At 45.0% G+C, this 23,175-nt stretch overlaps 1 protein-coding gene across 4 annotated transcripts in view; it reads right to left on the bottom strand.

The window, feature by feature from the left end:
- SLC4A7 (solute carrier family 4 member 7) overlaps positions 1 to 23,175 on the bottom strand; it is a 173,160-nt gene that overhangs the window by 87,565 nt on the left and 62,420 nt on the right. For all 4 annotated transcript variants that reach the window (XM_039527063.1, XM_039527059.1, XM_039527061.1 and 1 more), the window contains exon 2: positions 20,202 to 20,283. In XM_039527063.1, coding sequence (XP_039382997.1) covers positions 20,202 to 20,283 — 82 coding nt within the window. The remainder of the gene's footprint in view (positions 1 to 20,201; positions 20,284 to 23,175) is intronic.

Here is a 23,175-nt window from a genome sequence, read left to right on the forward strand (position 1 = left end):
TAGCCAAGGATTCCATTTTCAAACTGTTTGTAGCATATATAGCCTCAATCTTATACCAGTTCTTTAGGCTAGGTCTACACTACAAGCTAAGGGTGCAATTCCCAGCAACAGACAGAAGTGGTCTGCCACTATCTATAATGTTACAGCGGTCACCAGCTATTGATACAGTTAGTCACAACTGAGATATTCCAAACTGTTCCTCAGTTGTTGAGCTCTTTCCTTGAACGACAGGGTTCTCAAGGTCAGGAAGAGTACTTTTTACTATCACTGAGAAGTCTCCCTTATAGAGTGCTGCAAGGATTTATTTTGAAAATCAGGAAACACAACATGTATAAAAGATTTCTAGGGCTTATAAAAAAGGGCATGAGCTGACACAACCAGAATACTGACATTTGCGTTGATGGCTATGTTACTTTTGATCCTCTCTAGACTTCCCCTAGTTATCAATCTGGAAAACTTGTTTTTCTTAATTTTAAAGAAGAAGAGTTTGCTTAAGCTCACTTCTAACACAGCTACACTTGCTAGATGTTCAAGACTTGGAATTTTAGCCAATTTGTGAGTAATATAAACATTTGTTTTTCAGGAGCTGAGGTCACCTCTCATGAGATCGCTCTGAAATTTAGGAGTAACTATGGATAACTCTCTGAAATATGGAGTTCCAACATTACACTAATGTGGCTATCATATCTGGAAAATCCATCCTTTAACATTAATCCCATTAGTCATTTATGTCTTAGTAAATTTAGTATCAGCATTCAGGTTCTGTCTAGCTGGCTCTCACTGACTCCTTGGGCTTCCTTGGATATTGTAGTTAAGGTTGGCTAACACTTCCCATTATAAGACCATGTATTGCAGCTACTTATAAAACATTGCCAAAATGTAGCCATTTAGGATGAAGTTTTCCATGCAGGATGTGAGCCTCGGCCTGAATTTTAAAATTCTTACAACTATGTAGTTAGAAGCTCTAGCATCTCCATGCTTTGGAGCAAGGACTTGAAATCTGGCAGGGGGCCAGCTTACTGTCAGATGTGCTTTGACATTCCCATGTAAAAAATTCCGTATTTGGTCAAGTTATAAACCTTTTTTTTCTTTTTTTTAAAAGAGAAAAACCACTCAGTTCGCACGTGATATTGCCCTGGGTGCAACCTGAACTGTTGTGTCCCCTAACCCTCTAGCCTGAGGTACCTTTTACAATGCTTTCAGAAAAGCCACTCCTGGCCTGCTAATGCACAGCCACTACCACATAAAATCACTCCCAGATGTTTACATGAATACTGTCTCAGCCATTCATGAACAGCAACACCCACATATCCCTCAGTCCCAGGCTTGCCCCACAGAAATGTGTGTCTTGTACTGTTCAGTAGCCCACTGGACTGCACAAGCTCATAATTAGATCATTTCAACAAAGGGAAATGAATATGCACCAGACATTGTCTCAAGTGGATGCTTCCCAAACACTTCAAAACACACACACTAGTTTAGATAAAACAGTAAAACAAGTTTATTAATTAGAGAAAGATAGATTTTAAGTGATAAGGCATAAGTCAGAGTTGGTTACAAAAGAAAACAATATAAACATGCAATTCCTAAACTTTACCAAGGCTAATAAGCAAAAAAAAAAGGCTTCTCTCACCCAAAAGCAGTGCTGGACCCCTCCCTGGTTCCAAAAACTTCCTTTGTTCTTTCTAACTTGAGCAGAGATGGGGGCAGGGGGAAAGTGGTGATGAGTAGGTCACTGTCCCTCACTTTTTATACTCTGCCCCTTTGTACTAGAAAAGTCTTTACTGGGTCAAGGGGTCAGGAAATTCTATGGCATATGTGAGCTATCAACTGTCCTTCAGATGAATTTTAAATTTCTTTTTTACAACCCTGCTGTTGGTGAATCGCCAACTAAGCAGGTAATTGCCTGTTAGCACCTAACTCACATGCCAATGTGCCTTTGTCTGAGAAAATGGTGTGAGGGCGTTACTGAAATATGCTGTAGCTCTAGGCAATAATCATATAGTAAATCTCATAGCTCCATATACAATGTTGATACACACATTTTAACAGGACAATGATGTTCAGTAGATTATGAGTTTCAAATGAAACCTCAAGGCATACACTGTACAAAATATAACCATATAAAAGTGGTGAATATGGGGTACAAGTTGTCACATGGGGTACCGTGTGTTACAATATATACTCAGACTTCAAGTTTGGCTGCTAAATTCTACCAGGCTTGAGCAGGACTATTCCTGCAATCGCTGCTGCCCAGAGGTGTTGTGATGCTGGGAACTGAAGCGGAAAGTGTGGAGAATGAGAACATATGAGAGATAAAGCTACTCCCGCAACTTTCCTCCACTCTCAGCAAGCATTTGTGAAACCCACTGGCAAATTGCATCATTTCCCTCTAGTGGCAGGTCCACATAGAGGATAACCAACATCACTATTATCTTTGGTGAAATAGCAGAGATGGTATAGCGGATCTAAAGGTTCCAACCTTGCCGATGACCCACATAGGGGACAGCATGATTCCATATGCCATCATATGTTTTTTCAGTCTGCTTTCCCCACACACACACCCCTTTTTTTTTTTTTTTTAAGGTTATACATGTACAAGTTAGGAAGTTATATATGTACAAAAAAGAAAACTACACTAAAAAGAAGATAAGTTGTAAAGTGAAGCGCTAAAAGGAAATGCCAAAACTAAGGTGGCCTGTACAATCTTAATTCAGCCCAAGTTGTATGTACTGTGATACAGTCTTTAATCACATACTACACCGCTACCCCAATATAACATGAATTCCGATATAACATGTTAAAGCAGGGCTGTGGGGGTGGGGGGGGCTGTGCAGGCCGGTGGATCAAAACAAGTTTGGTACAATGTGGTTTCACCTATAACGTTGTAAGATTTTTTTGGCTCCCAAGGACAGCGTTATATTGAGGTAGAGGTGTAATTTTTCCATGGAAATCCTGGGTCATTCAGTGCAGAGGATGGGCTATGTGCATGGGATTAATCAGGGCTGTGTAGTGAAGGAGGCTGTTGTCTGCAGTACCCGACTCATTTGATGGAGAAGTTTGAAGGTGTATAATGAATGAGGCAGGCGATTGCAGGAAGAGAAAAGATGGTCTCATAGTTAAAGCAACTGAGCACTGCCCTGGAGACTTGATTTCTATCCCTGAAAGAGTTCCTATGTGAGTCTAGGGAAATCCCTTAAAACAAACTTTTCACAGGTGGCCACTACCTGGTCCTGAGCTTTCAGAGCTCCAACTGAAGTCAACGGGAGTTGTGCTTTGAACATATGAAGTGCTAAGTACTCTGAAAAATGACCCTAGGTGTCTCAAATTGGGCATCCAAAGTTAGTGGATACTTCTGACCTTACTCTGTGCCTTAGTTCTCCATCTTTAAAACTGGATTTACTGCCACCCCTTAATTTCCCATGGGTGTTGTGAAAATAAAGTTGATAATGTTTGTGAAGCACTCAGCTGCAACAACTGCCATAGAAAGCCCAGGAGGAAATTATTAATTCTGACTTCAGAGCAGAGGAGGATATGAAGATAAGCTAAAATATCGAATAGCTGCTCATTAAGTGAGCACTGGCCATTCTGTACTCTAAATGAGGCAGCTCAAGTGGGGAAAAATAGTGTGCAATAGTGTGCCACTGCTTGCATCCGAAGAAGTGGGTATTCACCCACGAAAGCTCATGCTGCAAAACGTCTGTTAGTCTTTAAGGTGCCACAGGATTCTTTGCTGCTTCTACAGAACCAGACTAACACGGCTACCCCTCTGATACTGTGCAATCATGTAATTCAAGACTGTATCATAATGCATACATACAAGCGTGCCTTATTTCTAACTTTCATTAACTTAGAGACGCTAAAAAGGTTGCTGAGCGTAGCTATCAGGCCCATGTTCTTTAAGTGTGAAGAATTCTAATTTGCACAGGTTGCTAGTATGATGACAGATACAAATCAATGTTTTGCTGAAGTTATAAAAAACTCTTAATCTAGGCCCAAGACACCTGAGTGATCATAGTGCCTCCAAGCAAGTCAAGCTCAGCCATATTGTTCTTGTTCTCTATTTCATGGGAATTGGGCCTGTGGCCAGGCCTTCTCAGTTCATAGACCTTCATGTATAGAGCCTCCTCTTAGAGATGTCTGCCAGAGTTCCTCAGGAGTCATCCTCAAGAATTACTGTAAGACATTTGTATCCATGTAATTGTTTTATCATTATGCCTTTTTGTCTAACAGCTCTTCCTTATAGTGTTATGTTCGTTCTACTCAGTTTTGTTTGTTAAGACGGGGTAACTATTGGGCTCTGGGCTACTATAATGGGCTGTTTAGAGAACAAAGGAAGTTTCAGAGTGCAAAGTAAAACTCATCTCACATTGATGGTCGAAACCAGCACTGTAGTATTTACATTTTCTGTCTTATAATAAATTACGGTACCTTACAAAAATCATGCAACAATTATAATCAGTTCCATTTCATTTCTTTCGTTTATACTGTCCTGTACATCTTGTTCTTTGGGGAAGTTATGGCAATTTATGAAATACTATTTAGACTTTTTTAAACAGTTGCCATTTAAAATGCATCTAAAGAGAGAATGAAAACTTGTAATAGAATCCATTGCTAATTAAAGCATCTTGGTCATGAAATTTACAAGTTAAAATATCTGCCCTACCTATTTCAACAAGTCAGTATTTAAGATGCAATTTTTATTCTAACTGCTACTAACAAACTACATTACTGAAATTGCCAATTGCCCTACAATTGTTTAACAAATATTCATCAAGCCATATTAACATTACTTTTGGGCAAAAAGTGAGAATGGAATACAATTAGTTCGCAAGAACAGGTATGCAGATAAAGAAAAAAAGTCTGCCTTTTAAGAAAATTAGTTAAATAAAAAATATGGGTTTAAATTATCAGTGTTGCAGGAAATGATGTCACTCAAATGTAAACACTTCTTACACTTGGAGCAAGAAAAGCTGAGAATATAGTAACTACTAAAGTCTCAACTGCTGAAAACTGCTCCCTGGATTCGTGCCATATAAAACTAGACTGCATAGAAACTCTTTACCAAGGTTGTCTCTGGGGCCAGGATTTTGTTATGTGAATAGTATCAGAGGGGTAGCCATGTTAGTCTGTATCCACAAAAACAACAAGGAGTCCGGCGGCACCTTAAAGGCTAACAGATTTATTTGGGCATAAGCTTTTGTAGGTAAAAAACCCCACTTCAGTTGCAACTGTGAAGTGGGGTTTTTTACCCACAAAAGCTTATGCCCAAATAAGTCCGTTAGTCTTTAAGGTGCCAGCAGACTACTCGTTATGTGAAAGTAAATCCCGTATTTTCTTTGCCTTCTTACCTGGATTATTTTGAGGATGACAGAATATTTTCAATATACATCATCAAAACAGGAACTACTCCCTCCAGATGAAGGTGCAAATATTCAGTGGCATTCTCGGAATAACTGTAGCATCTCACGGAGAAAAAAGGGAACTGAGCTAGACTATGACTCCGTTTATATTTGCTATTAGCTCTGATCTTAGAACTCTTGTCCTACTTCCACCCTTTCCTCACTTTTGTTTATTACCCTCATACATTGCATCACATGAATTATAGATTGTTTGCTCAGGCTAAGGACCTTAAGTGCTTTTGAAAAATGTTATCCCTTGTCTTTTGTTACTTCTGTAAATTAACTGATAAAACAAAGTTACTCACTTTGTGCAGTAACAATGGTTCTTCAAGATATGTCCCCCAATGGGTGCTCCACTATAGATGTGTGCACACCCTGGTGCTTCCGATTGGAAAATTTCAATAGCAGTCTGTCCCGATGGGGCACATTCAGCTCCCCGCCTGCCACGAGGCTACCCAACTAGCACAGGCATTTCCTTCTTAGTTCCTTCTCTATCGCAGAGTCAACCAGTGGAACTCCGAAGCAGATGGGAGGAGGGTGGGTCATGGAGCACGCATAGGGACACATCTCGAAGAACCACAAGGTGAGTAACTTGTTCTTCGAATAGTGTCCCTATGGGTGCTCCACTGTAGGTGACTCTCAAGCAGTACCCACTACAGGAGGCTGGGACTGCAGAGTCAAGTGATATAGACTGTACTGTGGCACCAAATTGGGCACCTGTAGCCAAATCCCCAAGGGCAGAGTGTTCTGCAAAAGGTATGCGCAGATGCCCATGTAGCTGCTCTGCAGATCTCGGATATAGGTATACCCTTGGAGAAGGTGATGGAAGAGGAGACTGACCTGGTGGAATGCGTGCATATTGAAGATGGGGGTATTATCCCACGCTATTGGTAGTGGAGTTTAATACAGGCAGAGACCCATTTGGAGAGCTGCTGAGTTGAGATCGCTGCACCTTTCGATCTATCTGCAACAGAGAGAAAGTCTCAAATTTTCTAAAGGTCTTTGTTCTGTCCAAATAGAAGGTCGAGGCTCTTCTCATGTCAAGCATATGGAGGATGGTTTCCCTGTTGTCTTCATGAGGTTTGGGATAAAATGTTGAAAGCTAAATAAGCTGCTCCTGTGAAATTCAGAATTCACTTTAGGGGTGAACTTTGGATGTGGTCTGAGTGTGACCTCGTCAGGGAAGAGCACAGTTAAAAAAAGAGGGATCTCCCCCATCCTTCTTGCTGAAGTGATGGCAATGAGGAACGCCGCCATCATGGAAAGGTGAGTTCGTGAACAAGAGGCCATGGTTTCAAATGGCAGTCTAGTTAGTCCTTTTAACATTAGATTGAGGTTTCATTGAAGAGCAGGGGACCTGGTTGTGGGAAGAGGTTTGCTATGTCTTTAAGAAACCTCTTCATAGTTTGGAGGGAGAAGTTTGAGTAGTCTTCTACCTGCTAGTGGAAGGTTGCAACTGTTGCTAAATGAACCTTCAGTAAGCTAATAAAGAGACCTGATTTCTTAACGGTTAACATGTGTGGTCTAGGACCACCACTAAGGTGGCTGAATTAGGGGTGACACCCTTGGGTTGGCACCAGATCTGGAACCTCTTCCATTTCTGAAGGTAGGTACGACAAGTAGTGCTCTTCCTACAGTGTAATAGCACCTCCTTTAGCTCCTCAGAGCAAGAAGTTTCTATGTGTTGTAACCGTCAAGAAACCACGCTTTGAGTCACAGGACTCACAGATTGGGCCTCATTCTGTGACAGGAGGTAAGGAGTGATTGGTAGAGTCAACCATCAGTGGACACAGTCCCAGCTGTGACAGGTAACAGTACCACGTCTGGGTGATCAGAATGATGTTTGCTTTTTCCCTTTTTATCTTCAACAGGACTGGCGACAAAAGAGTGAATGTGGGAAAGGTATAAAGAAGGCCCTGGACCTGAGAAAGGAGGAGTACGTTTCCCATGGAGTGTCATCTCATTCCTGCCTTGGAGCAGTACATTGGACATTTCTTGTTCTGATGAGTAGCAAACAAATCTATTACCAGTGTACTCCATTGACAGACTAGGTTATACAGAATCACCGACTATTTCCCCATTCATGATCATGTGGAAATCTGCAGCCGAGACCGTCAGACATCGTGTTGTGTATTCCCAATAGGTACACCACTAATATTAGGACGTTGTGGGAGATGCACCAGTTCCATAGCTTCAGTGCTTCTACACACAGGGAATGAGACCTGGCACCTCCCTGTCGGTTTATGTAGTACATACAGGTCATGTTGTCCGTCATGATCTTTGTATGTGTGTCCCTGATCAGTGCGAGGAAGTGAGTGCATGCATTTCTGACCACTCGTTTGAGCTCAAGCAGGCTGATGTGGAGGCACGTCTCTGCTGGACACCATTTGCCTTGTATTGTACAAGCATTGAGATGCATTCCCTATCCAATGAGAGATGCATTGGTGGTCAGGAGAAGGGAGGGGTAAGACTGAGCAAACCAGATTCCCAAACAGACGTTTACTGGGCTCTTCCACCAGTCTAAGGATTGCCTAACTTGGTGGGCATTGATAGAAGCTTGTCTATGTTGTCTTTGTTCGGCCTGTACACTGAACCAAACCATGCTTGCAGGCATCTCATGCATAGTCTGGCATGAGCAACAACCGATGCGCCCACGGCCGTGTGTCCCAGAAGCTGAAGGCAATGTCTGGCCAAGATTTGGGGGCTGGATTATATTTTCTCTATTAATGAAGAGAGACAGAAATCTGATGTGGAAGGAGTGGCCTTGCCTCAGTAGAGTCAAGGTCAGCTCCTATGAATTCTAGCCTTTGAACTGGTGTTAAGATCAAGTTTTGTTCATTGATCTCTAGGCCCAGATTCAGAAATGGGTCCCATGTTGTCTGAGTGACTCGTTAGGCCTCTGTGCATGCCCTGAGAAGGCAATCCTCCAGGTAGGGATAAATCATTATGCCCTGAGAGTGTAAGTGGGCTGCTACTACTGAGAGGACCTTGGAAAAAACACCCCGGGGGCCAATGAGAGGCTGAACAGGAATACTCTGTACTCACAGTGGTCCTGGCCCAGTGTGAATCTGAGGTAATGCCTGTGACTTGGTACAATAGAAATGTGGAAGTATGCGCCTTGAAGGTCAAGGTATGAGAACCAAACTCCTCCTCCTAATGCTGGGATGATTATTGATAGGGTGACCATCTTTAATTTCTGAGCTTTGACATATCCGTTGAGCACGCTGAAATCCAGTATGGGTCTCCAACTTCCCTTTTTCTTTGGGATCAGGAAACAACAAGAGCAGAAGCCTTTTCCTCAGATGTACAGACACAGGTTCTATAGCTCTTACACTGAGGAGATGGTTTACAGCTTGACATAGTAGACTTGCAAGAAGGGTCCCTGAAGAGGGATGGGGAAAATGTGTTCACGAGGGGGAAGGGAGGAGAAGTGGATGGCATATCCATTCTGGATGATTTCCAGCACCCACTGTTCAGAAGTTATCCATTCTCCAGTGCTGCGGAATGGGGTACGGTGGTCTCTGAAAGGAGGAGTCAGGTTTATTAGTGTAAGATGACAAGGAGAGAGTGTTCTACAGGTGCCTTGACCAAACCATCAAAACCACCACTTCAAGGTTGAGGGCTGAGACCAAGTCAGTTGTTGTCCCAATTGCTTTTGCTTAGGGAACCTTGATTTCTCTCTCTGTGACGCATAAGATTTCTGTGATGAGTACTGAGGCGTATACTGTGATGACCAGGGCTTCAACAGCAGCCAAGGGCTGTATTTTCTCTTGTAGGCTGGCATGTATATCCCTAGGGAACGAAGGGTGACCGAAGAATCCTTCAAATGTGTGAAGGGACACATCTGTCTTTTTGGTGAACAGCTTTGTTCCTTCAAAGGGAAGGTCCTCCACCATGGTTTGGATCTCTTTAGAGAAGTCTGACAACTGTAGCTACGAAGCCCTTCTCACAACCACAGCCATGGAAATTGAATGTGCCACCATGTCTGCCACATCTAATGCAGACTGGAGAGACGTTTTCACCATCAACTGGCCCTCATTAATTATGGCCATAAATTGGTCTCTGTGAGAGTTTGGAAGCTGATCAATAAAGGAAACTAGTTTCACATTGTTCTGGTAGTCATATTTGGCCAATAAGGCCTGGTAATTAGCCAACCAGAACTGAGAAGTGGCTGATTAATACACTTTTCTGCCAAAGAGGTCCAAGCATTTCTCGGTCATATGGGGGTGGATTTAAACTAGTATTGGCAGTCCCTAGAATTAACCACATCCACAATGATAGAATTTGGAGGTGGGTGGGAAATGAAGAATTCCATGCCCTTCACCTGCACAAAATGCTTTTTGTCTGCCCACTTGTATGTCAACGGGATGGATGCAGGAGTCTGCCATATAACTCTGGCAAGATCCAGTAGTGCCTCATTAACCGGGACAATGTCCACCAGTTTGTGGTAAGGCTCAGTCATTTCGTGCAGCTGTATTTGCAGGGCAGCTGCCACTCTCTGAGCTAAGTCCTGGAATTATTTAAAACCATCCGCCATGGTTGGTGGAGAGGGCATCACTGCCTCAACAGGTTAGGACAATGAGTGATGAGCTTGAGTGCCTTCCCTTTCTGCCTCAGCTTCAACTTCCTTCCACGGTTGCTCAGGAGATTCCGAACTCTTTGATGCTTCAGCTGAAGGAGGGTGCCTCCTTGCCTGTTGGTATGCCATACTAGGGGCCTGGGAGGCTTGTTGCCTCTGAGCCTGCCTGGGGCCTCAGTACACTGAGGGTATGTGGCTGGTGCTGGTGTCATGGTTGCCCAAACCATGGAGATTGAGGGGCAGGCTGGCAATACGCCTGGTATCCATGATGAAATTGGGACCCATAGGCAGGTAGGATGAGCGATGGGAACCCATGTCCCCTCACTATCTGACTCTGGTCTGATGAGAAGAAAGGTGATGCATGGCATGGAGATGTCAGAGTCCAATGTTCTGGGAGAACTCAGCACCGGAACCCTGGTACTGAGTAGTGGCAAGTCCAGTATGTTCGACACAGAGAGGTTTCCAGTGCGCAATAGAAACTCGATGGTGCAGATGTTAGTGCCACTGGTTGTTGGTGGCAAGAGGCCTGTATTGACTGAGTCAGAGATGCAGACCTAGTCATATGGCCCGTTGGTGCCACGCACATTTGGGTTGGTGCCGGTGACAGTATCAATGTAGCCTTCCCCAGGGCAGATCTTCCATGCATTTCATGCCCCAGCAGTAGTGGTACTTCTTTGCCAATGCTCATCGGGTCTCTGGACAGACTGATTTGCTCAGGACCACACCTCCCTGGGTACCATCTCTAGATGGCTTCAGTGCTGTCGGTACCGATGGAGCCGGAGATAATTTCTGGTTCAATCAGGGCTCACTACGAGGAGACTCAGACATTTCCTTAACTGTCTTGAATGAGTGGCTCATCTCCTTGGGATCTCCTGCCTTCGACCTAGAAAGTCACGGCAAAAGCCCTCATCGGGACGCTGGGGGTTGAAGGCCGATTCCACAAGCAGGAGTTTAAGCCTTAACTCTCTGTCCTTCCTGGATCTGCTTTTAACTGCTGTCACCAACCACACTTTTTTTGGATTGTGCTTTTTCCCCCCAGGGAGCTTACACACTGCAAATGTCCATCCGTCACTGGGATGGATTCTTTTCAGCTATGGCACTTTTTGAAGCCTGAAAAGCCAAGCACCAGGGTTGGTGGAAGGCAACTCTTTTCTACCCCCCCCCCTTTTTTTTTTTAAAGCAGGGGCAACGAAAAACAAACAAGGTACTGAAAGAAAAAGGCTGCAAGGAAAGCTAAAATGTGAAAAACTATAGGGAGTTAACGATCTGTGAATGGACAGCTCTTAGCTCAGTCTCTAATCAGGGGTGATTGTGAAGGAACTGAGGAGGAAATGCCCAAACACACTGGCTAGCCTCATGGCAGGCAGGAGGCATGGGAGGGACAGACTGATATTGAAAGTCTCCAATCGGCAGTGTGGGGGTGCACACACACCTACAGTGGACCACCCATAGGGACACTACTCAAAAAAAAAATCTGTTATTTTATTGAGGTAGTGCATAACAACAGCACCAATCAGGAGCAGGGCATTACTGTGCTAGGTATATAAGTAGATATTGTATTGGTCTCAAAAATCTTGTAAAGATAGACTTGGCTTTTGTTTTTGCCATTATGTGGTTTAACCCCAGTCTAAGCAGATCTAGAGGACACTGTGATAAAATGTTTGTGCCCTGTGTGAGCACTGGTGCTTACACAATTGCTACCATTGGTAAATTGGACCAGTGGAGATTCTTTAAAATATTAGTACAATGTTACAGAATGGATAAACTGTGTTAGAATGCATAAAACTTTCTACCCTGAATATTGCTATCACTTTAAACCACATTGCCATCTTTTCTCATCCAGCGTATACAACCCATCCCTATCTGCTTCCCCACTCCACCCAAGACCTCATTTTCTATTGCTTTTTCTCTCCATGAGCATCTTGTCACAGAGTAACAAAACTAATACCAAGTTGCATACAAATCTGTGGTACCAAGAGCACTGAGTAACCTACAGTGTAGAAGACACTGTGCCAACACCACAGAGTAAGTATCAGCCCCATAGACTTCAGTTTGTTCAGGCCTCCTTCAGTGCTTAAATATCAAGATGAAAGGGGTCTTAGAGGGCACTAGCAGTAATCTGTGTACACATGAGCACTTGATGCTTGTTGACAGAAAAGAGAGAAAGATGAAGGCTATAATACAGCAAGTATATTATAAGTGAATTAACACTTTTCTGGAGACGTTCCAAATTCCTAGAACTCCATACTTGGTCCCTCAGTAAGCAGGAAAAATAGTTGCCACAGGAAGAACACAAAAATAGTTACAGATTTTAAAACATTTATGGGATGTTCTGTACTTGCATTAAGGATAGTACTTATAGCTACAGAAAAAAATGTCTCCAGCAAGACAAAGTAATGAAAAAGATTTAATACCCAATATTTTCTAAGGGTGTTGCCCATATACCACTGACAATTCCACTGATGCCCATTTAATATTTTACCACATTAAACTATAGGAATTTACTCATCTCCAACTACAGTGGAGTAAGATCAGTGTCTGCAGGTTCATCTGAGTTTAAAGTAAAAACAGCTGGCATCTAAAGAAACTCTTGCTGCTGAGTTTTCACACTTGCAGAAAGCAGGCCTTCTGTAAATTGTGCACTGAATAGGTCATATTAAGTAGCTATTTACAGATATTTTCTCCTCTCCCACATTAAGGAAACTGCTTCTCAGAAGAAAACCCTCTTGAAGATTTTTCAATGTCAAAGTAAAACACATGTAGGTTCTCTCCCCATTCCATCTTTTAAAATAAGTATCTGAAAGCAAATAAAGTAAGTAATGTGGGGGGAAAAAAAGAAACCTAGTCATGTATATTGAGATTCAGAATATCTCCATCTAGATGTGAAGATTTAGGGTATGTCTACACTACAAGAGTAGTTCGATTTAACTTAAGTCGAATTTGTGGAATCAACCTTACAAAGTCAAATTTCTGTGTCCACACTAAGGACAGTAATTCGACTTCGTGAGTCCACACTAACGGGGCAAGCGTCGACTTTGGAAGCGGTGCACTGTGGGCAGCTATCCCACAGTTCCCGCAGTCCCCGCCGCCCATTGGAATGCTGGGTAGAGCCCCCAATGCCTGCTGGGGGAAAAAATGTGTCGAGAGTGGTTTTGGGTAACTGTCATCATTGAACCGTCACTCCCGCCCTCCCTCCCTGAAAGCGCCGGCGGGCAATCTGTTCGCGCACTTTTCTGGTCAGTGACAGCGCGGACGCCACAGCACTGCGAGCATGGAGCCTGCTGCAGTTATGGCCGTTGTCAACTCCTCGCACCTTATCATCCACCTCTTCCACAGTCAGCTGCTGAGAAATCGGGCTACTTTTCCAATGGTGCTGCAAGCACTGGTGGACCATAGGGGACGTTTTACCAACATCGGGTGGCCGGGCAAGGTTCATGATGCGCGTGTTTTCAGGAACTCTGGTCTGTTTGGACGCCTGCAGGAAGGTAGTTTCTTCCCGGACCACAAAATAACTGTTGGGGATATGCAGATGCCTATAGTGATCCTCGGGGACCCAGCCTACCCGCTAATGCCCTGCCTCATGAAGCCCTATACAGGCGCCTTGGACACTAACAAGGAACTCTTCAACTACCGGCTGAGCAAGTGCAGAATGGTGGCGGAGTGTGCTTTCGGGCGTCTCAAGGGGAGATGGCAAAGCTTACTGACTGCCTCGGATCTCAGCGAAACCAATATCCCCATTGTTATTGCAGCTTGCTGTGTGCTCCACAATCTCTGTGAGAGCAAGGGGGAGACCTTTATGGCGGGATGGGAGGTTGAGGCAAATCGCCTGGCTGCTGATTACGCTCAGCCTGACACCCGTGCGATTAGAAGAGCCCAGCGGGAAGCGCTGTGCATCCGGGAGGCTTTGAAACCTAGGTTCCTCAGCGAGCAGCGTGACCTGTGACTGTTCAGTTTCTTTACAGAGAAGCTGAACCTGCCCCTATTTCTTTACCCAGTTACTGTTGACTATCCTCTGCAGTTACATACCCCGTTCACCCCGTTTCCCCCACTTCCAACACACGTGTAAAAATAAAATACATGTTCCACTGTTACTTAACAAAAAGGTTTCTTTATTAATGACTTTGCGTTAAAGGGTTGAAACTGGGACGCAGACTGTGCTGGGTAGGGTGTCCGGTGATGTAAAGACCGCCTGTAAACTCGAGGAATGACAGGCTCCTGCTCCTAGAGAGGTCCGCAGTGCCGGACTGGTTGTTTCAAAGGAGCCTGCCATCCCTCCTTTTTGGGACTCTGTGTGCGGGGGCTATGTGACCTTGTGGCGGAGGAGGACGGATACAGATTCCTCTGCTGCGTGGCTCTGTGGTCCAGGACAAGGACCGCTGCATAAGATCTGTAACCGCCCTCCCCCGCTACAAAGTCATGTACCCCCACACCCACACAGAACCTGCAAACCACCTCCCATACCGACCAGGGTGCCTACTGACTGCACTGTGTGTGTGACCTGCTGCTGATCCTGCCCCTGTGTCTGTACCCTGGTAAAGGTGACTGTCCTGTGCAATTACCAACCCCCTTCCCCACCCCTCCCTTCAAACACAGTCTTCTGTAAAAAAACACATGAGGGAAACAGTAATTAACAGCAAAGTATTTTTAATAATTAACTAGACAGGGGATGAAACTGGGATTGGGGCTTGGGTGAGTCAGGAAGGGAAGGACTTCTCAAAATTTAGGGTATGAGAGCTTTTGGGTACTTAAGCACTCTGCTGGGGTGCAGTGACAGTTTTCACGGCCCCTGGCACCCCTCCTTCTGGTTATTTTGGATGAGGGGGGTATGGGACTTTGTGGCGAGGGAGGGCAGTTGCAGATACACTGCAGGGGGGGCTCTGTCCTGCGGTCCTGCAGAACATCCACAAGGCGCCGGAGTGTGTCCGTTTGCTCCCTCATTAGTCCAAGCAGCGTTTGAGTCGCCTGCTTCTCTTCCTCACGCCACCTCTCCTCCTGTTCGCTGTATAAGCGCTGGTACAGAGAGAGGGTCTCCCTCCACTGGCTCTGCTGGTCCGCCTCGGCTCGGGAGCAGCCCATAAGTTCAGCGAACATCTCGTCCCGTGTCTTTTTCTTTTGCCGCCTAATCTTTGCCAGCCTGTGTGAGGGGGATGCTGTGGCAGGTCTGGAGACAGTCGAAGCTGTGTGATGGGAAAAAGGGAGTGAATTCCTTGCAAAGATACATTTCTGCGAACAATGAACACAGTCTAGTCTGTCTCTGTGAACAAGACCATGCACAGCACCTGTCTCGTGCGCACTCCTGCTCCAGGCAATCCGGAAAGCATAAACTCTGCCCCTGTTCCACCCCATCGCAGTCTCCCCCGACCCTTGGATTTCTGGGTTGAGATCCCAGTGCCCGATGGGTCAGAAATCATTGTCACGGGTGGTTCTGGGTAAATGTCGTCATTCCTTCCTTCCTCCGGGAAAGCAACGGCAGACAATCATTTCGAGCCCGTTTTCCCTGGATTACCCTGGCAGACGCCATAGAATGGCAACCATGGAGCCTGTTTTGCCTTTTGTCACTGTCACCGTATGTGTACTAGATGCTGCGGACAGAGGCGATTCAGCAGCGCTACACAGCAGCATTCCTTTGCTTTTGCATGATAGCAGAGATGGTTATCAGCCATATTGTACCATCTACCATGCCATTGTAAATTGGCAATGTGATGACGGTTACCAGTTCTACTGCACTATACCTTCTGCTGTTGTCATAGATGCCCCTGGCCGAGATCAGCCGGGGGCGCAAAAGACAAAATTGGAAATGACTCCCCGAGTCAATCCCTCCTTTATGGTATCTAAAAATAGAATCAGTCCTGCCTAGAATATGGGGCAAGTGTACTAGGGTTGCAGTGTATCAGAGAACTAGAGAGCACAGCCGCTCCGTGTCAGATCATGAAGGAATGATGAGCCGCATGCCATTCACAGGGAGTGCCCCTGCAACAACCCCACCTGTTGCTTCCCTCCTCCCCCAGCCTTCCTGGGCTACCGTTGTAGTGTCCCCCCATTTGTGTGCTGAAGTAATAAAGAATGCAGGAATAAGAAACAGTGACTTGTTAGTGAAATGAAATAAGGGGAAGGCAGCCTCCAGCTGCTATGATAGTCCAGACAGGACATTAAGCAGTGTGGGGGAGAGGAGACCAGCATCCTGCTGCTATGATAGTCCAGGCAGTACAGAATCTTTTCTTTACACATGAAGGGCGGGGGCTGATGGAGCTCAGCCCCCTGTTGCTATGATGAAGACGGTTAGCAGGCCGTCTACTTATGGGCTGATGACGAGGACGGATAGCAGTCCTACTGCACTACACTACAGTAGCATCGCGTCTACCAGCAGCATTCAGTACACATAGGGTGACATTTAAAAGAGTCAAGAGACGATTTTTTTTCCCTTTTCCTTCTGGGGGTGCGGGGTGGGGGTACATTGACAAGCTATGCCCTGAACCGCCACGGACAATGTGTTTGACCGTACAGGTATTGGGAGCTCAGCCAAGAATGCAAATGCTTTTCGGAGACTGCAGGAACTGTGGGATAGCTTGCGCCCTCAGTCCCCCCTCCCTCCCTCCATGAGCGTCCATTTGATTCTTTGGCTTTCCGTTATGCTTGTCACGCAGCAGCGTGCTAAGTCTCTGCTACGCCGTCTGTCTGGAGATTTTTTAAAAACACTTTGGACCAGGCGTAACATTACAGTAATTCCCCTAATTAGATGCAGGAGTCGCCGAGCGAGATCACCCTGTGGAGGGTCACTGAAGGAGATAGAGAGCGCATGCTGCGTGAAAGCCAGCACAAACCAGGGGCCTATGCTGCCATGCTCGTGGAGGCAATGCTCCCAGAATACGTCATGAAAGCCTGGCGCGGAAAAGTGTGCTACCACAGAGCACCCAATAAGGCAGCTCTCCCCAGGAACTTCCTGCGGAGGCTTTTCGATTACCTCCAGGAGAGCTTCGTGGAGATCTCCCAGGAGGATTTCTGTTCTATCCCCATATATATATATATAGACCTCCTTTTCACATAGTTCAGATTCCTGTTACATTAATAATAAAAGTCTACATGTTTAAAGCACTTACCGACTGATCCTTCCCCTGATTCAGGGTCCGGGATAACTGCTGGGGAGGGTTGGTAGGGGATCTCCGTGAGGGTGATGAAGAGATCATGGCTGTCGGGGAAACCAGCATTGTAAGCGCTGTCGCCTGCCTCGTCCTCCACAAACCATTCCTCATCTTCCCCGTCCGCGAACATCGCCGAGGAACTGGCCGTCGACACTATCCCATCATCTGAGTCCACGGTCACTGGTGGGGCAGTTGGGGCAGACCCACCGAGAATGGCATGCAGTGCCTCGTAGAAGCGGCATGTCTGGGGCTGGGCTCCGGAGCGTCCGTTTGCCGCTTTGGTCTTCTGGTAGCCTTGTCTCAGGTCCTTGATTTTCACGCGGCACTGCGTTGCATCCCGGCTGTATCCTCTGTCTCTCATGGCTTTGGAGACCTTCTCGTAGGTCTTTGCATTCCGTTTGTTGGAGCGCAGCTCCGAAAGCACAGACTCCTCGCCCCACACACCGATCAGATCCAAGACTTCCCGGTCAGTCCATGCTGGGGCCCTCTTTCTATTCAGAGATTGCATGGACTTCTCTGCTGGAGAGCTCTGCATCATTGCCGGTGCTGCTGAGCTCGCCCCGATGTCCAAACAGGAAATGAGATTCAAACTGGCCAGACAGGAAAAGGAATTCAAATTTTCCCGGGGCTTTTCCTGTGTGGCTGGTCAGAACATCCAAGCTCAGACTGCTGTCCAGAGCGTCAACAGAGTGGTGCACTGTGGGATAGCTCCCGGAGCTACTAAGGTCGATTTCCGTCCACACCTAGCCTAATTCGACATAGCCATGTCGAATTTGGCACTACTCCCCTCGTCGGGGAGGAGTACAGAATTCGAACTAAAGAGCCGTCTAGGTCGAACTAATTAGCTTCCTGGTGTGGACGGATGCACGGTTAAGTCGAATTAACGCTGCTAAATTCGACAAACTCCTAGTGTAGACCAGGCCTTAGTCAGCTGCCATTTACTTACACCTGACAATACATTTAAAGCTTTATTTTCTCTCTTTTTTTAAAAAAAGATAATCCCTGTGATTGTGCAGTTTTCAAAATTTGCTTCACTCCCATCACCTCCCCCACAAGAAGGAAAATCTCCAAAAGGCAGGACTATACTCAGTGTTGTGAGGGCGACTGCTTTATCTCTGCTCAGCCCTTTTGTCTTTGGCCTCCCACAGCATTGCTGTGGTCACTGAGCATTACTATCCCTACTGAAGGATAGAAGTCTTGCTCCACATTGGCCTTAACTCTGCCCCCATTTAAATTTTTTTGCCAACTAAGTCCATCATGGAGGAAAGGGGAAGAGCAACTTGAAATCTGTTTCCTCCACGAAGGGTGGTGGCAAGTCAGCTACTCTAGCAGTTCTGCATGAGGCAGTGAAGTAGTAACAAGAGGTGCCCCACTACTACTTTCACTTCTATAAGGATCTCAAAGCACCTTGCAAATATTTATTAAGCCTCATAATGCCTTATGAGATGGGCAAGTATTATTCCCATTTTGCAATGAAGAAAAAGTCAGATGTTAAACAATTTTCTAAAGGTTACATAGGCAGAAAGTCTGTGGCAGAGGTGAAAACAGAATCCAGTCACCCAAGCCCTCTACACTTTAGTCACTCATCTTTCCTCATCTCTGCTGGGTGGTGGAGATAGGAAAACCCCAGAACGGGAGTGTAGCAGGGTGCTGTTGCAGAAGCGCCGAATTAGCCTGACTGGTCAGCTCCAATCAAGGAAAGCAGATTGGGGCTGGCGAAAAAGGCCTGATGCTGGCCTGAGGATTGGCAACACCTGGTGGCCTGACAAACCAAGGGCTATAAAGGCTGGGAGGGAGCCAGAAGGCAGGGGGCAGCCGGGTAGAAGTCAGTCAGGGACGGAGCTGGAGGCCTCCTACCTGAAGGCTGACTCTGCCTGTAAAGCTTGTATATTGATGGACACTGATGGTGGGACAACCTTAAGTAAATAAAAGACACGGGTGTTTCACAACCCTGAAGCCTCTCTGAGCCTTATTGGGGAGAGCAAGCAGGCCCTAGGAAGAGAGGCAGGTCATGAACCCTGTTACAGGGAAGATAAAAAGGAAGAGTGATCTTGTATCCAGATCTAAATTAAAATTACCTCTTTAGTTGCCACATCACATTCCAAACGTGTGTTTAAAACTTGCATTTTATCCCCAAGTCTCCTTCTGTATTACTGCTTTCCAGTCTTCCCTCACTATTGAGCATCTGTTTGATTATCCTTCCTCTAAACTAAATCATGATATTTTCTGTCTGTTTGTAGTTTGTCTAGTGTTCGCATTTTTTTTTTTTTACCTAATTTGTATTGGCAGCACCTGCCATTTTTATTACCATGCTATTTACTCCCTTTTTCAGACCTTTAATATCAAACACCAGATCCAACCACATCCTCCTCTAATACTGCACATAGCTTTTTCAAGCAATGGCATGAAACTGACCCAAACCTTGTTGGTTTTGCTTCTGCACACAGGACTCTGAGGCACAAGGAAAACTAACCAGACTCCATGCAGTTTTTGTTTTGCCGCAAATTAAATGTATGAGCAGCAGCAACGGCACTGAAATAGTCTGAAGTCTTGAGAAGACAGTACTCCATCAGTTTATACCCTATTCATATCTTGAATGGTACATTTACAAACCACAAGGGATAAAAGCTCACTTTTTCAAAAAGAATCAAAGCTTAGAATCTGCAGGCAGTTGTCAGCACTCAACCAGGGAGGCTTCCTACTTATCCATTATGATCAGATTTTTTTTTCCCCCAACCCCTGGTCCTTGGCCTAGAGGACTCAATCTAATTAATGATTTCAACAATAAAGCTGTTTTCTTAAACAAAAAGGGGCAATTTCCAGAAATGTTTTATATATATATATATATTATGGCAGTTGTAAAGAAAGATTTCTTTAAAAAAAATTGCTTAGTGCTAATGTTCTGAATGAAGAAAAAGGATATAAAAAAGTTAAAATTCTAAGAACCATGCCATTAAGCTTATAGTGTAGTCAATCATTACTCTCCATATGCATGCATATTAATGAGAGCCATGTAGTGCGCTGAAGGGAAATAGACCGCTCAGGCTGTAAAGTTATATTAAGATTTTAAAAACCACTTACTCTCTAGTTCTTCTTTCTCAAAGTTTGTGTTGACAGTAGAGCTAGTTTTGCCCATATCCACAACAGCTTCTTCATCATGACCCTAAAGAAACAAACAATATGGATTTGTTTCACTTTCGATAACCCAACCAGAAATCCAAAACTCATTTCTACCGTAACACATTAAAGAATGGGTTATACAATACACTCATACATACAATTTAAAAAGACAGCGGAAGTTGTTATACATCCATTTTCTGATACAATAATAAAATAAAGAGTCCAACTCATGGAGGAGGAGGAGGAAGAAGTGGAGTTCTATGTAGAAATATCTTTTCGTTTTCTATGAAAAAATCCTTTTACTACTGAAGGAAAATATTCTGCTTGTGGGAAATATCACTATGAGCCTATGCATCATTAAAACAACTGAGGTTACCTAATAGTAAAGGAGAACTTACAAAATATTTCACTTAGACTAAGAAGAGACACTACAGAATACCTTTTGTACATATGCATTTATCTTTTGACTGCGTGCGTTTCTCGTGACAAAACAAAACTCGATCCAGCTGTCCTGACAATGGCACAAAAAACTTTAGAGCCCAGTTTTGGCTAATGCCACATTAAATTAAAGAGGATAGATTAGAGATACAGCACAGGTGATGTATTTGTATTACAGTAGCTCCTAGGCGTTCCACCTCAGTGATCAGAAGGCCATTGCACTAGGTGCTGCACAAACACAAAACAAGAAGACAGTCATTAGCACAAAGAGCTTACCATCTAGGGCCTGGTCTACACTGGGCGGGGTTGGGGGGGGTTCGATCTAAGGTACGCAACTTCAGCTATGCGAATAGCGTAGCTGAAGTCGAAGTACCTTAGTTCGAATTACTTACCCGTTCTCACGGCGCGGGATCGATGTCCGCGGCTCCCCCGTCGACTCCGCCACCGCCGTTCGTGGTGGTGGAGTTCCGGAGTCGACGGGAGCGCGTTCGGAGTTCGATATATCGCGTCTACATGAGACGCGATATATCGAACTCCGAGAAATTGCTTGCTACCCACCGATATGGCAGGTAGTGAAGACGTACCCTAAGTATAAGACAAAAAGAGTTAGATAGATGGGAGGGGGGTTACAAGGAAACAATGAGATTGTAGTGATCAACATGTTAAGCAGTGGTCTCAGCACACCAGCAGCCTAAACATTGTCAAGTTTTCTGTAGGCATCATAACCCAGGAGAGTTTTAAGGAGGGATTTGAAGGTAGATAAGGAGGGACCTTTGCAGATGTTTATGGGGAGCTTCTTGCAAGCATGAAGAGCAGGCATCTGGGGAGACTATATAAAGGTGCTCGTTTGAAATTTTAACGAGTGAGCGATGGCAGCTGACATCTGGCTAATCAGGAGGCAGCCTTTTGATGCTGAACAAGAGAAGTAGAGGAGGTATAGGCTGTTAAGGCCTTAAAATTGAAGGCCTTCAATTTGTTTCCAGGTCACAGTGCCTCTAAATAAATGCACTGCAATTTTGTTGAGCTGACAGCCGGAAATAGCAGACAGTCTTCATAAAATCCTAGGCCAAAAAACTTCATATTTCAGAAAAAGTGTTTAAATTCTCCAGACAATATAGGAGGGAAAAAAACATGGGAAGTGTTCAGATTCACAGAATACCTGGACTTTTCCAAGATTCTAGATTGCTCCTCCTCAAGAAATAAACATTAAAGTTTAAGGATAAAAGATACTGACAAGAAGCAATTTATGTTTAACAGTGGAAGAAGTTCACTTAAATAAGATAACCCGTGCTGGTTTATTAAAAGACTTCGGAATTAAAACTCAATCCAAGAACTGTAGAAAAATATTCTGAACAGCATACTTTTGTAGAGAGAGTCTATGTAAGCTTCTCCAGCATGAGCAAGTAGTATTTGAGAGTAAGTCTCTCTGCAACTGATCTGTACAACTTAAAATTGTCCCTGAAGAGGGCCTTGATGTAGCATAGTCACCTTGTTGTGATGAAGAGGCTTGCATATTCCAATGATACTCAGAGTTACGTTTTTGGGAGCTTCATACTCCTGGTAGGGTCTCCAAGCGTGAACAGGTCTGAGGAGAGGTCCCACGGTCCAATCCCTTAAGTCCTCAACAGCAGATCAGGCAGAAGAGGTTCTTTAGATCTCAACGGCTATGAAAGCAGATGAAGGCTGCAGCAAGTTGGAGATCTCTAGTCGTCTTGGACTTTCCCTGCCGCTGCACCCCAGACCTCCAGCTTGTCATGATTATGTGGTCTTTGTAGGCACACCAGCTTCCCCACATTAAAAGAAATGGCGTGCAAGCTTTTACCATAGGAAATATCTTTCCAACCTTCCAAATCCTGTGGAGACAGACTAGTGGTGATGGGGACAGAATTAGTGGATCTGCACATAAGCGGCAGTAGTCAGATAGTCGTCTGGCACCTGGACTGAGACAGGGGTGTAATTTGGCAGCTACTATCACGACTGAGCAGTCCTCTTTAGGATCCTCTCTGCTCACCCTGCACGGGGAGAGGGCTAGAAAAGGTGCCCTAAATCTAGGCTGTCTCATCCCCTCCTGGGTGGATTACCTGGTCCAGTGAGATCACTCTGCCTGCAGTCGAAGCTATAAAAGACAGTGACTTTTGGCTACATGTAATGTTTGCACCCTGATGGACTGGAGCTTCCACGGACATTTCCAGGAGTTATATGTACCCTAGCGGGGCCAGGCTGGAACTATCAATATTACCAGACCTCATTCCCTCCGAATCTTGAGGAGTACCTTGTGGACAAATGGAATGGGTGAAAACATGTAAAGGAGATGATCTCCACATGGGAGGAGGAATGCATCCGCGATGGAACCCAGACTGTAATTCAGGAAGGAGCAAAACTGCTGGTACTTCCTGTTGCGTCACGTGGTGAACAGGTCTATCTGGAGAAAGCCCTACTGATGGACGATCGAGTTCATCACGTCTGGGTGAAAGGACCAGTGGTGGCCGTGGAATGA

The sequence above is a fragment of the Mauremys reevesii genome, linkage group 2 (genome assembly GCF_016161935.1).
Source record: "Mauremys reevesii isolate NIE-2019 linkage group 2, ASM1616193v1, whole genome shotgun sequence".
Classification (NCBI taxonomy): Eukaryota; Metazoa; Chordata; order Testudines; family Geoemydidae; genus Mauremys; species Mauremys reevesii.